The following is a 13550-nucleotide window of genomic DNA, read 5'->3' as shown; positions in this document are numbered from 1 at the left end:
TCTACTTTCTCAGGGCGGCAAAATGGCTTCTACAGGAGTAGGCTTCTCAATACGCTTCTGCCCGTATCACAATGACTGTCGCAGTTCATCAGCCCCTCGGGGCTCTTCACTTAGGGAATGATGCCGTGAGAACTGACAACATCAAGTTGAAGTCAACTGGAGGACCAATCCCAGACGCCATCGGACCGCTTCAGTCGTTCTCGAAGGACACTCCCATGGATGAACTGCGTGCATTCTACGACAAAGCTGGATATATCTGGATCAAAGGACTCATTCCTGCCGAGGATGTCTGGAAGTGCCGCGAATCGTATTTCGACTACCTCTCCAATACCGGGCTGCTCAAACAAGGCACAGCTCCTCGAGATGGTATCTACTGCGGTGGGGACTGGAAGATGTGGATCGCGCCTGGCAAGCTGCGACGCAAGTTTGCGCAGGTCCAAGACACCGAGTACACACGAAAGATGGTGGCGGCGCACACAGCGCCCTGGTATCGCGAATTCTGCGAACACCCAGCAATGAAGGCCTTCATTGAACGGTTCTCTGGATGGGCGGATGCTTCTCTTCTCGAGCGTTCGTTGCTGCGTCCCAACATTCCGGGAGGAGAGATCACCCAGGTGCACTATGACCAGATATTCCTCCGGGCTGGGCCCCCGACCTCTCTCACCGCCTGGGTGCCTATTGGAGACTGTCCCATGGAAGGAGGAGGCCTTTTGTACCTGGAGAACTCAGTCCCACTGGGTCAAAAGCTAGAAGCAGAGTTCAATGCCGCCGCGGCAGAATTGACTGCTGAGGAGAGGATTTCCGCATTCAACAGGACTATGATGGACACTGGATACTTGGAAAAGGACGCCGGAAGGTTTTCCAGACTGTGGCAACGACGGTGGCTAGCTGCAGACTATGAGGCTGGCGATGTGGTGATTCACAACCCCTACATGATTCACTGCAGTGCGCTCAACGAACATCCCGCTGGAATCATCAGGCTAGCAACCGATCTGAGGTATTTTGAGACCGGAATGCCGCACGACACACGATGGCAAAAGGTGTGGACAGTAAGACATTGTCCCTACTCTCGCTTTATTCACTAGATTACTGACAAGCCCGTACTACAGCCCGATGATGGACTCTGATTGTTACTTTTATCAGGACATTGATCCATTTCTAAATTTGAATGCGCAATATCATCTTCGAATACTGAATTTCAATCAACTGGGAGCACCCTACAAGCTTCATAGAAGTGTTCTCGTACTCTTCGTATCTGAAGACATAATCAGCTAAGTTCTCGCCATTAAGACCTGCCCGGTAGAAATACACAATCTACGCTCGCTGTCCTGGAGCAGTTTGCATCAAAGACCTAGCAATAGACCCGGAGACCTTGACGTGGTACAGTTTGATTCGGCTCCGTACCTTTAAGCAGCTCCCTCAAGTGGCGCATTGATCGTCTAGACCGTTCGTCACCCGACCGAAGCCAGAGGAACGAGTCTTGTGGCGGCTTTCTGCCTGTATACCACCAAAGTCTCCATTTGTTTTGCCTTTTAGTCGCTCAAGCCCCTATTTCCGGGATCCGCTCTTTGACCCTCAGACTCAATCTACGGGAAAAGTGTCGTCTCCGGTGGTGGCAACATCTCGCGGCCACTGTAGTAGTATACAAACAATGACAGTCTCGGTCGATCATGAGCCGTGAAGACTCAGACTCTCTTTCCGAGCGTTTCGGAAATGCAACAATCCGGAATTACCAGAATTGGATTGCGAATATCGCCTGAATTCTTTGCGGAAATCCGAAAAACGTCTTGGTACGAAGTGCTCCTGGTCCCTCATCCCCATCTTGGCGGTAGTGTGGATGAGTAGTCCAAAGGCTGATGTTACCAAACTGGTATTTCGGATCCTGTGCCAAAGAGGTACAGGACGTTTCAATGGTAACTAACCTCGCTTCCTTTTTCTCCAGGTCGGTGTATCGATGAAAGGCGAGTTTCATTCTATTGACGTTTGTTCAAACTTTTCTTCTTCATCATCTGAACCAGGTCTACTTCCTCACAGACTCAGATATGCCCCCCGACAAACGGTGTACGGAAACTTACCGTCTGACAGAGGAACAAAAACAATTTTGGCTCGAGAATGGGTATCTTAAAATCCCCCATTGCTTCACAAAGGAAGCCGCAGACGACTTTACCTCAACTATATGGACACGCCTAGGCGCCACGCCGGACGACAAATCAAGCTGGCCGTCCAACAGGCTGAATATGCCTGGACATGTGACGATCCCGGCAAAAGACTTTGCGCCCAAGGCGTGGGACGCCGTGTGCGAGCTTCTAGGTGGTGAGGATAAGATCGCTGACTGGTGCAAAGACTGGAAAGACGGGTTTATCGTCAACTTGGGTGACGTCGACTCTAGTAAGCCTGTCGAAGAGGTCAACTTTCGAAAATTGGACAATTGGCATGCAGACGGCGACTGGTTTTATCATTTTCTAGATAGCCCCGAGCAGGCGCTCCTTATCATCCCGCTTTTCACGGACATAAAGCCCAGAGGGGGAGGCACAGTGATATGCACCGATGGTATTCGCCTTGTGGCACAGCGATTAGTAAGTTCTCGGCAAGAGAGAAAAGTATCTTGATAGCGACGGCTCCATTCTAACTTGCAGGGCGCATCACGGATCGAGAGCTGACATGTTCTCGATGTACGGGCAGTATGAGCATCCAGAAGGGATGACACCGTTCCTGGCTCTGCGAGATGCAAATGCAGCACAGGATCCCTTCAAGCGAGTCTTCTGGAACGAGTGGGCCCAGGACCACCAGTTAACACGAGACGAAAGCTTCCACGAGGTTACGGGACAGATCGGGGACGTTTTTCTGCTTCACCCTTTCATGCTTCACTCGGCCTCGCAGAACTTGCTACGACTGCCACGCATCATCACGAACCCACCCGTCATGCTGAAAGAGCCGTTCAACTACAACCGGACAAAGCCTGACGAATACAGTCTCGTTGAACAGAAGACTCTCCGAGAACTTGGACACCCTGAAGGTCTACCTGGGTGGAAAATCACAGGGCCAAGAGAGCGGATTGTGCCGACTCGTGTCAAGGTGAGGGACCCCCTTAAACCAGCCCAATCGCCTCATTTGACGTGAAATGGCTCTAGATCCAAGCAGAAATCAAATGTCTCGAGAAACGGAGGTTGGCAGAGGCAGGCATGGCGCCTAACAAGATTGCGACGACGCCATTGGTTGACGAAAACTATCCAGCATAGTAACTGAGGTAGCAATTCCTTATTTCTGCTGGACTGCATCACTCATCAAGACATATTGGGTTACATTCTCTTCGATTCAAGTATTGGTGGCATTTAGTCATTGTCTCTCTGGGTAACATCAACCTGTTGAATTACCATTCCGCTCTTTGAGCCCATAGGCATGGCAACAAGAGAGCCTGCTATCCTTGGTTTCCGTTCCTCGAGAGCGGCACAGGGGGTCCCAAACCTGGGCTTCGCAAATGCCAGCTGCGTGTCGCCCCGGGCTAGAATGTGATATTCATTGGCCGACCTCCCTTCGTTCATACCCTCCCACTCCTCCCCGAAGTACCATGGGACAAAGCTCCTTGCATCACAGAAATGTCCCACAAGGCACGTCGCGGCGTTGCCCCCTTGTTCTCGAATGACCGATGGAGAATGTTGCCACGGAAGAAGACGACGTCTCCGGGCTTTGCCGGGCAACTCTCCTCTTGGTAGCGGATGGCGACGCTAGCTAGCTGGTTGGTCTCGACATCCTCGATCGATGCGGTGGAATTGTCAAAGATGCCATCCAGATTTCGGGACTGGTGCGTGTACTCGTTGTCAACTTGCGGATAGACGGGTTCGCATTGAGAGCCGACTCGGAACCAGAGGCAGCCATTTTCTTCTGTGGCCTCTGAGACGGCCACCCAAGCTGCTATCAAGGTGTTTGGGAGAGTTGGAATATAGTACGAATCTTGATGATAGCTTGACAGGCGAATCAGCAAGTGAAACAAACCTGGATTAGAATCTGAAGTTGTTCCGGGCTCACTCACCCCTGACCAGGCTGGCCAGGTTGTTTGAAAAAGGACATGCTCTGCAGGGCGAGGATGTCGGGTCCCGTGAGCTGTTCCAGAACATCCAGGATGCGAGGATGGAGCAAGAAGCGTTCGTGCAGGGGATGGACTCGATGGGCGTTATGAATCCGACTGAACGCGGCCAGGCGCTCTGCTTCTGACATGGACGGCTCAATCCTGGGAAATCCCGGTGCACTGGCTTCTCCCCGCAGAACGCAGTCCATATGTTCGGACAGCTCCTTTACGTCTGCCTCCGGGATCAACCCGCTGATCTTGAGGAATCCTTTCTCGTTGATGGTCCGGTAGTCTGCACTATCGTTTCTGGTCAAACATTGCGGATTCAGAGAAGACATAGTCTAGTGAGTGGTGGAGAGACAGACCGGCAACAGAGAGCCTGACGTATTGATGGCGTGTGTATTTCGCATTTTCATTGGAAGCAGGCGGGGGTTCAACCGAGCCAATGCTGGTGAGAGAGGTTTTCCAAGAGGGAGCATCTCCCAAAAAAGGGGCCATGCCGTTTCACTACTCGACGAAATGTTATAACAAGTGTTTCGAGCACAGTATATTGTTGTTGGTGGAAAAGAATTCTATTCAACGAACTAGATCATTGGGAGGCGTGACAATAATAGGGTAATATGATGAGACTTGCCCAAACTAGTAATTCCGGTAGAGCAAGTATAATGCACTATTCTCCGTCCCCAGATCTCGGCTAATTTGTAATGCAGACTGAGAACGAGTAGATCGACAGTGGTCAACGTACGATACGCCCGGCCCTCCTAACCCGACTTCGTGTCAAAGAGGGGTAGTCAACGAGGAGGCTGCTGTCACGCAACGGTCCTCGCGTCTGTATTCCCTGAGAACATGCAGTATCCTCTCGTATTTCTGTTTTTCATGTTCGAACAATTGCCACACGAACGACCAACATGGCATCTAGAAACAGCATGACCCCACACCTGCGTGAGACCAAGTCCTCGGCGCAGCTAATGGTCAATGGGAAGCCCTTTCTCATGCTCCCTGCTGAACTTCACAACTCTTCCCTGTCCTCGGCCGAATACATGTCGACGATATGGCCCAAGATGCAAGCCATGAACATCAACACCCTGCTCGGGTCTGTGACCTGGGAGATGGTCGAGCCTGTCGAGAACCAGTTCGACTTTTCCGAGCTCGATAAGGTGATACTGGGCGCGCGGCAACATGGATTGCACCTGGTCCTGCTATGGTTCGGTAGTTACAAGAACGCCAAAAGTACGTACGTGCCGACCTGGGTCAAGCGCAATCCCGGGAGATTTCCGCGGGTGCATATTCTCGACGACCGTCGCCGTCGTAAGACCCTTGAGCTGCTCTCGCCATTCAGTGAAGAATCTCGAAAGGCTGACGCCAAAGCTTTCTCCAAATTGATGCAACACTTGAAGGAGATTGACGAGGAGCACTCCACAGTGCTGATGGTACAAGTCGAGAACGAACCAGGTCTCCTGGGCGACTCAAGAGACCGTTCTACCCTTGCAGAACGTTCTTTTAGGGAGCCCGTCTCTTCAGACCTACTGTCATACCTTCAGAAGAAGGACCAACTTCACCCACAGTTCCAAAGGAGGTGGCCTAAATTTCAGAGTGAGGCAGCTAAGGTGAACCAACCTACGTGGAAGACCTTGTTTGGGCAAGGAGATGCTGCGGACGAGCTGTTCATGGCAGACATATTTGCTCGCTACGTTGCCCAAGTTGCCTCCGCCGGGAAGAAAACGTACGACCTTCCCCTGTACACGAATGCCTGGCTGAATTTCGAAGATCCCGCTCTGCTTGGAAACGATCTTGGCTTTGGCGCTGGAGGACATGGAGGCACAGGTAATACACCTCTGGTCGCCGGGGGCGGATCAAAGATCGGAGAGTATCCCAGCGGAGGTCCCTGTCCACATACCCTGGATATCTGGCAGTGCCACACTCGAGGTGTTCTCGCGTTCATATCGCCAGATCTGTACCTGCAAGATTACGAATGGATGTGCCGGCAGTACAGGTACGACAACCAGCCACTGTTCATCCCCGAGCAGAAGGCGGACGAAGAAGGTGCTCGGCGGACGTGGTTGGCCTACGGCACATACAGCAGTCTAGGCTGTTCGCCGTTCGGCATCGACAGCATCGATGTCAAGGACAGCCCCTTCACGGAGACATTCGGTCTCCTTGGGTCTGTGAGTCAATTCATCCTGGAGGCACAGGCAGAGAGACCCGATGACATGTTCGGCTTCTTCTTTGACGAAATCGACAGTGGGAAGCCCGGGCGAGAGAGTTGGGTCCGAGTCATTGGAGAATTCGAAGTCACCGTTCAGCGATCCTTTGTCTTCGGTAAACCTGGTCCGGGCCATGGGATCGTGATGCACCGAGGTGAAGGTACATTTCTGCTGATTGGGGCTGGCTTTCAGGTCTCTTTCAGGAGCACCAAACCGTCAGCGACGTTCACCGGCCTTTTGATCTCAGAAGAAAAAGAGGTCGATGCCAATGGCAATCTGCGAACGCTCCGCACCTTGAATGGTGACGAGACCAAGAGCGGCGCATTCATGATCATGCCCAACAGGGATCCGAATTACGGTGGTTTCCCCATCCGTGTGACGATTCCGGCACGAACATGCATTGCTGAGTGCACGGCCTACAGTATAGAGGAGAAAGAGGAACACTACTGATAACCCCCGGAATAGAATTAAATAGACCAGGACCATGATATTGTCTAGGTTGTCAGCTTAAGCCGGAAAGAGAGCGTTTGCTTCAAGCTGCCGTGATTTAGGACTTTGGTTTCACACTCCTCTTTACTTCACTCCACAGCGAAATTCTGAAACCCAACAGGCGCCTTCCAAGTCCCACTGGCGAAAATCGCATAAACAGCACCCGTAAAGTCATTGCCGCTCAATATTTTCCCCTCTGCTTCACCAATCTTCTTCTCTCCATGGCCATCTTTTCCCTGGGTGAAGAAAAATTCATATTTCTCTGGTGTGGCTTTGATCGATAGATGTACGACACCACTATTCCTTGAGAGTGGAATCGATGCGAGCCTGCGCGGGCCAGGGGCATCAACTGTTTCAACTTCGAAGACAAGGTTTACGTCTCCATTCGTTGCAACGTCGAGGATCAAGGAACAATGTCGGTTTGTGTCCTTATATACCGTGAGACCTGCGCGGAGAGTCTCTCCGATAGACTGGTCGCTGCCCGGTAACAGAAGCACTACTCTCGCCAGGCTGTCGAGGTGGTATTGACGTTGGCCCAAGAATGTCATAGTCCCCTCAACGACAGAAAGTGGTTCGTTAACCGGGGTCAAGTAAAGGATATCGCCTTCTTGCCGGTAATTGCCGAGTTCTGGGGTTCGTAGGAAGATTGTCTTGGGATCCTGCAAGGCCACCTTCTGGCCTTTTCCACGCAAAGCGTCAGACTTCAATTCTCGCAACGGCGCTCGGATGTTCATGGATTCCTCCACAGGCGCAAAGCGTGGCCAGCCCCCTTCGGGCCAGTCAACACTTGTCAAGAATGTCTCACGGCCCAGCGGGAAACTTGACCGACCACCACTGCGTGCTGCAAGGACTGTCGCCCACCAGGTGCCAGAGTCATCGTCGTAAACCAGTTCTCCATGCCCGATGCGCTGAATAAGTGGACAAACATCATTGTTGGCGCGGATGACGGGATTATGCGGACAAGGCTCGTAAGGACCCCAGATCGACTCTTTTGCCCGGGCCATGGTCAGCATGTGGCCGTCAAAGGTTCCCCCTTCGGCTACAAGCATATAATAATATCCATCTTTGCGATAGATGTGTGGTCCTTCCGGAATAATGCCCGAGTGGCCCTTCCAGATCTCTTTGATGGGACCCAGACTTTTCCCGGTCTCGATGTCTATCTCCAATTGACTGATGGTCGTCGCCTGAACTGGTCGGTCGTACCCAAGCATGAAGCTCCCTTGAACGTAAACGCGGTCTTCTTCAAAATACACGCTCGGGTCGATGCCGTAAAATTCATAGAACACGGGGTCTGAGAACGTGGACGGATCCTTCAGGTTGGTCGAAGTAATGAAAAAGTTCTGCGGGAAGTAGTCTCCATCCGGCGCGTCCTCCGGTTTGAGGTACAAGTTCGTACAGAAGATATAGAAGGTCCCCTTGTGGTGACGAATTGTAGGTGCGAAAAGTCCGCCGGTGAAAATCTCATTGCGTGAGGGAGTGTTGCGGGTCGTCGCTTGGTTGAGGTCGAGCTGTGACGGCCTACAGATGGCGTTTCCTGAAATCCGTCTTTGTCAAGATCGAGGAGTCTCAATAGGCACAACGGAAGTTGGGATTAACCAACCGATATGCGTCCAATTTACCAGATCTTTGGACTCGTGGATGGGAATACCAGGGAAGAATTGGAAGCTGGAATTAACCACATAGAAGGATGATCCGACTTTAATACATGACGGATCCGGGAAGAAGCCGGATATGATGGGATTCTTCACTGACATGGCTCCTAATCCAAAGTCGATGAACAATCAGAATGAAGAACGAAAAAGACGAAGGAAGACAGGCTCCCGGTTATATAGAATGATGGGCGCTGAACTCCACATTTCGATTTTCGGCTAAATAGATCGAGCGAGAGGAGAGATCCGAACGCACTGAGAATAACGTGAAGGTCGAATTCTGTCTACTGTTTAGTGTCGTTCCATGGATACGTGAAGTTTTTAATGAACATGGTGAGGCTCTGTCGACTGGGCTGACCGAAAGTCATCAAGAACAGATGGATAGAAAAAGTTGACCTGATGTCAAACCACCCAATTTTGAGTGCTTCGAAGAACTTGAAATTCAGCAGGTATCTATCTGCTCTATAATTGTGCCAATGGTGCGAAAAGTTTGTATGGAAGGGACCATTCGCCCATGCGTTCTCCAGTGGTTCGAACGACTAAGACTCAGCAGAACTATTGGTTCGTCATGACTGCACTCAGAGCGAAGCCTTACAGATTCTTGACGTGGCTTTGTACTGCAAGGGATTTCACTCATTGGAAGAGGTAGAACTGATTCTTTGGCCAGCATGACCTTTGATTGCATTCCACATGGGCAATTGGAAGACCAGGTCTCTCATCTGCTGCGACCCGTGTCCAATTACTACTACAACATGTCCGGTCACGAAGCTGTAAGCTTGAAGCCTCTACCAATCAGTCCACCCATGCTGTTTCAATGCAGCCTCAACTCCGGCATAAGCAGGCTTTTTGGTCCAATTGGCGAAATACAAGTCTGCCTCACCATAACCATCATAGTATTCTGGAATCCAGGAGTTCTGTGAGAGTAGAAGTCATCAGCGGAGACACATACAATAGCGGTTCGGGCAGAAACGACGCACTTGGTCCCAAAAGTCCCACACTGTAATTCCCACACATTTCTCGGTCTCAAGACATGCATTAACCGTGTCAGTGTAAACGGCCGTTTGTTGGTCCAGCTTTTCCCAGCTGTCAGGGAGCAAGATCCTAACATCGAGCTCTGTGACGGCCAGTTCGAGGCCTAAGTCAGTAAAGTCCTTCATGCACTGTACCTGTTCCTCCAATCCCGGTGCAGTATCGGGGGTGAAATGGCTTTGAAATCCGATGCCGTCGATTTTCAGACCTGCATCTTGGATCATCTTGACCACTTGCAATGCGCCGTCGTGCTTGGGACCCTTGAACTCGATATCATATTCGTTGTAGTAAAGCTTGACGTCTGGGTCGGCCTTGGCTGCATGTTCAAACGCAATAAGGATGTATTCGGGCCCGATGATGTCGAGCCACATGTCAGAACGAAGGGTTCCGTTGTCGTTGAGCGCTTCGTTGACGACGTCCCACGCATAACAGCGGCCTCGATAGTGGGCAACCTCCTCCTCCACATGGTTGATCATCACTGCTGTCAGGTTTTCTTTGTCCCATGTACCGTTGACCACTGTTGATGGACGTCTTTGTTAGCGTGTGCTCTCACAGTCACTCACTCGACGGGGGGTACGGACCCCAATCTGGCAATTGTTCATGCCAGACAAGATTGTGGCAGCGCAAGTATTGCCCGTTCTGCTGCGCCAAACCTGCAATTTGATTTGCCAAGCTGAAATTCCATTCATTTTCCCCAGGCTGGATGACTTCCCACTGCGGCGCATCACATTAGCCTGATACAACACTGTTGCCTTTGTATAGATATGTGGCTGGGTTGCTTGACTCCTTGCCCTGTCTTGACATACTTTCATGCTGTTTCCTGGCACCAATTGTCCAAACTCATGTACATCATTCAAGTGGCTCAAGTATTCGGTATCATTGAACTCCCATGTCTCGGTCTCAGTGCCGAAATAGAGCTTCCCTCGTTGCTTCGCCAGGTCGCTGAGTTGCCCCAACACCAATGCCGGCAGTATCGTCACCGTGGTGTACATAAAGATGGCAGACGTCAAATACATGTTTGCCATTTGCTGATGCTGTCAGGACAATGGAGCTCAGCTGGCCGCTATGGTAGCTTTAAGAGACACCTTAGAAGACTCTCCATTGATGTTTTTCCTCACACGAACTGATTCGCGATGATGGCCCTGCATTGGAAAACACATTTTGTTTCAATTTAGCCAGAATATGAAGACTCTACCAGGTTTGCTGGAGCAGTACGAGACATGGAATGCAATACAAGGATGGGATCCGGGGATGCAGTATGATGCTGCTTGCATTGTAGCGAGCCCACTTCTCCAGATATCTGGGGTCCTACAGCGGCGCTAATCTTTCCGAAGAAGAGTGTTTCCGAGTGTCAAGGGCTGTTTCCGAGAGCTAACAGGTGTTTCCGAGACCCCAAAGGGGAAAAGAGATTTTATTTCTGCCTGCCCGGATATTACGATTCTGCTTTTCGTGAAGTCCCCAGACCTGGCCCCACCTCCACGTCTCTGAGATCTTCTTCCGGGGAATACCTGCCCCAGACTTGGTAGGCAGGTCGCAATCTCAGTCAATTCCATTGATAACACACTGAGTGGGGAGGTGTTTTGCCCGTCTTGTATAGATTACCAATTGGGCAATTTCCCCCGTAACCTTTGTTTGGCACGAGATATCTCCCGTCGTCAACACTAAACCGTTACGCCTTGTTCTGATTAGGACAACGCATGCCAGATTTAATTTTGGTCTACCAGTGAGATATTTGCCGATTTTCTCATGAGGCATTCTAGGTATCCAAGCTACAGGATGTCGGTATTGCTAAGCTATGATTTCACTAGAATCACTTCCGCAGCTTCATTGTGCACCACATAGTTCTGCGTAGAAGAGTAAAGTGGCTGGTTATCAGTTAGTAGAACAGGCGAAAGGACAAGTACTCGGGGATGATATATATATAATATACATATGTACAGAGTACTAGTCCGCCACTCGTCTATCTCCCTCCTCTTCTGCCCACCTCTTCTCCATCTTCTCCATCGCTTCCTGTGTCAACTCCTGCCGATTAATGCGCTCCAATACATCATTCTTGCGTGTTTTGCGATCGCCGATCCAAATCAGCAGTCCTGCTGTTGCATTGCACGTAATTGAACAACACAAAATGACCGTCGTCAACGCAAAGGGGCGTTGGCGGTAGCTAATACTCCATGTGACGGTGCCCAAGGCAATCTGCAAGAGGGAGTGACAGTCCAATAGAATGACGATGGCGACCAGCAGTCGCAGGGGGAACGCGTGGTGCGTTTCCGTCTCGTGCGGTTTATAGAACGTGTGCGACTTGTTAAACTTGGCGCCATGATAGTCTAAGAGTCGCTGCTGCTTGTGGGTTAGTACGCTATACTCCCCCGGCTCTTCAAGGCCCTCTTTGGCGCCGAATCGTTTTCTCAGGTGGAGTTTTGCGGCTGCTTTATTCAATACTCGATCACGGTTTGCGACTGCTTTATTCAATATTCGATCGCGGCGGCGTGATTTGGCCTTGGGGACCACAGGTGGCGGCATCTGGGTAGGAAGATCGTTGTGGTTTTTCAATTCAGGCATGTTTCGCTTCTTGCGCGTCGACCAGGTGACGTGGTGGTAGCGTGCAATGAAGATCATATGATACGTGTCAACAGCCCTGAAAGGGGCAAGGCCATCGCCGACGATGGCGAAGAGTGCAACAAGGACATTGTCAATCACGTTGATGATATACAGTTGCTTCCCACCCACGTTTATCCAGCCTGTTCGGTGATATGATAAGTACACATAGGTTTGAAGGGCTCTAACAACGTACCGATGAGGAAAAGAACCCAGGCCAAGCCAAAAAGCGTGATCAACGTTGCATAGAGGGTGATGCAGAAGCCCAGAGCTACAAATCAAAGTTAGCAGTTGCTGACTTGCGATCGAGATAGTCAGGCTCACGTTGGCGAACATATTGCATAAACCCTTTCATGGACCTTTTGAATTTCGACCGGCGTGAGTGAAGCATATGTCGAACATGATCATTGAGCTCCAATCGATCTTGATACGTCCACCCTGACAATGATGCTCCTTCGGGAAGAACCGCATACCGAGAATCACTGAGCTTCGAGTCGATTGTGCCACCGGTAGGAGCTCGGTATATTGGTGCAGGGCGTGCTATCTTCGGTGCTTTTCCCCGCCCGGGCTTATCCTTCTCTCCCGGCTTCAATTTCTGTTCAACGTCTTGCAAAAGACTCGTGAGTGAGAATGTCGGTCTTCTGTTCACATATTTGCCCAGGTTGGGGACGAAAAGCGAGTTTTGAACGTTGGTCAGAGAGATGAGAGTTTGAACCTCAGGATCTGACGATATCGGTGAGCACAGAAAGTCTTAGAGAGCCCGTGATGATAGGGAACGTACCCAAAGCGTCGAGTGCATCGACCATATCTGCATCGTAGTCGCTTTCAGACTGCAAAGTATCCCTTTCTCCGTGCCAAAATCCTAATGACTGGCGAGTTCTGTTCCACAAGTTTCCTAGTCTGCCATTATCGGACCGGTCTGCTTCTCTAGGGTTCGCGGCATAGTCGTGGACTGCCCCAATGTTCGCTTCAGGCCTCGAAGCATTATTTCTGTGACGAACAAGTCGAATGCTGGGGAGATAGACATTGTCGTCTCTCGCAGCGAGCAATTGTCTAACGCCAGAATCGGGCTCGTCTTGTAAGGCCGGAAGATGACTCGATGTCGGCTCCTCGACCGGCGGTTGCCTCGCTGTCCCGGCAGCATCTCGTGGTGATGCACTTTCGGTGGTTGGTGCAGCTGGGTCGCTACGTCCCAACCTTAGAGACGCGACGTGGATGGCATCACGCACGCGGTCCATCCCAGAGCTATGTGAGTCTGTGCCTTTCCACAAAACGGCGATGCTTTTGGCAGCGGCAGTCCTGCGATGCACGCAGACAGCGTACTCATACAAGACGAAGCTTGCATCGCCGAAACTGGGTAGAAGGGATCGAGATTATCAACGCGGTAACTCGGTACTCCGAACGCGTACCGAAAACTTGGAAAAGGACATGAAAGCCAACTGCGAGATGATGTCAATGGCTGCAGCCTCGAAGTAGCGGGGAAGCATTACGCCACTCATTCCTTGGAAAACGTGGAAA

General features: G+C 51.0%; 7 protein-coding genes across 7 annotated transcripts; 3 read left to right on the top strand and 4 right to left on the bottom strand.

Annotated features, from left to right (window-relative positions):
• Nucleotides 1-71: 71 nt before the first annotated feature.
• On the top strand, nt 72-1127 carry Z520_01957 (uncharacterized protein; the record flags this gene model as incomplete). The annotated part of the gene is made up of 2 exons (XM_016772471.1): nt 72-1049; nt 1110-1127. The coding sequence occupies 2 exons, from the start codon at nt 72-74 to the stop codon at nt 1125-1127; spliced, it is 996 nt and encodes a 331-aa protein (XP_016635941.1).
• Nucleotides 1128-2042: 915 nt separating this feature from the next.
• Z520_01956 (uncharacterized protein) lies at nt 2043-3120 on the top strand (the record flags this gene model as incomplete). The annotated part of the gene is made up of 2 exons (XM_016772470.1): nt 2043-2576; nt 2683-3120. 2 exons carry the CDS (start codon nt 2043-2045, stop codon nt 3118-3120), a joined length of 972 nt encoding a protein of 323 aa, XP_016635940.1.
• A 212-nt stretch (nt 3121-3332) lies between these two features.
• Nucleotides 3333-4404, bottom strand: Z520_01955 (uncharacterized protein; the record flags this gene model as incomplete). The annotated part of the gene is made up of 3 exons (XM_016772469.1): nt 3333-3485; nt 3545-3962; nt 4031-4404. The coding sequence occupies 3 exons, from the start codon at nt 4402-4404 to the stop codon at nt 3333-3335; spliced, it is 945 nt and encodes a 314-aa protein (XP_016635939.1).
• Nucleotides 4405-4974: 570 nt separating this feature from the next.
• Z520_01954 (uncharacterized protein) lies at nt 4975-6720 on the top strand (the record flags this gene model as incomplete). Its single annotated transcript, XM_016772468.1, has 1 exon — nt 4975-6720. One exon carries the CDS (start codon nt 4975-4977, stop codon nt 6718-6720), a length of 1746 nt encoding a protein of 581 aa, XP_016635938.1.
• A 128-nt stretch (nt 6721-6848) lies between these two features.
• Z520_01953 (uncharacterized protein) lies at nt 6849-8513 on the bottom strand (the record flags this gene model as incomplete). The annotated part of the gene is made up of 2 exons (XM_016772467.1): nt 6849-8293; nt 8360-8513. The coding sequence occupies 2 exons, from the start codon at nt 8511-8513 to the stop codon at nt 6849-6851; spliced, it is 1599 nt and encodes a 532-aa protein (XP_016635937.1).
• A 680-nt stretch (nt 8514-9193) lies between these two features.
• Z520_01952 (uncharacterized protein) lies at nt 9194-10453 on the bottom strand (the record flags this gene model as incomplete). Its single annotated transcript, XM_016772466.1, has 4 exons — nt 9194-9322; nt 9386-9954; nt 10019-10151; nt 10244-10453. 4 exons carry the CDS (start codon nt 10451-10453, stop codon nt 9194-9196), a joined length of 1041 nt encoding a protein of 346 aa, XP_016635936.1.
• A 928-nt stretch (nt 10454-11381) lies between these two features.
• Z520_01951 (uncharacterized protein) lies at nt 11382-13270 on the bottom strand (the record flags this gene model as incomplete). The annotated part of the gene is made up of 4 exons (XM_016772465.1): nt 11382-12175; nt 12229-12303; nt 12357-12755; nt 12814-13270. 4 exons carry the CDS (start codon nt 13268-13270, stop codon nt 11382-11384), a joined length of 1725 nt encoding a protein of 574 aa, XP_016635935.1.
• Nucleotides 13271-13550: the final 280 nt, after the last annotated feature.

This window comes from Fonsecaea multimorphosa (genome assembly GCF_000836435.1).
Source record: "Fonsecaea multimorphosa CBS 102226 unplaced genomic scaffold supercont1.3, whole genome shotgun sequence".
In the NCBI taxonomy this organism is placed as follows: Eukaryota; Fungi; Ascomycota; class Eurotiomycetes; order Chaetothyriales; family Herpotrichiellaceae; genus Fonsecaea; species Fonsecaea multimorphosa.
This window is presented reverse-complemented; position numbering and strand designations above follow the sequence as displayed.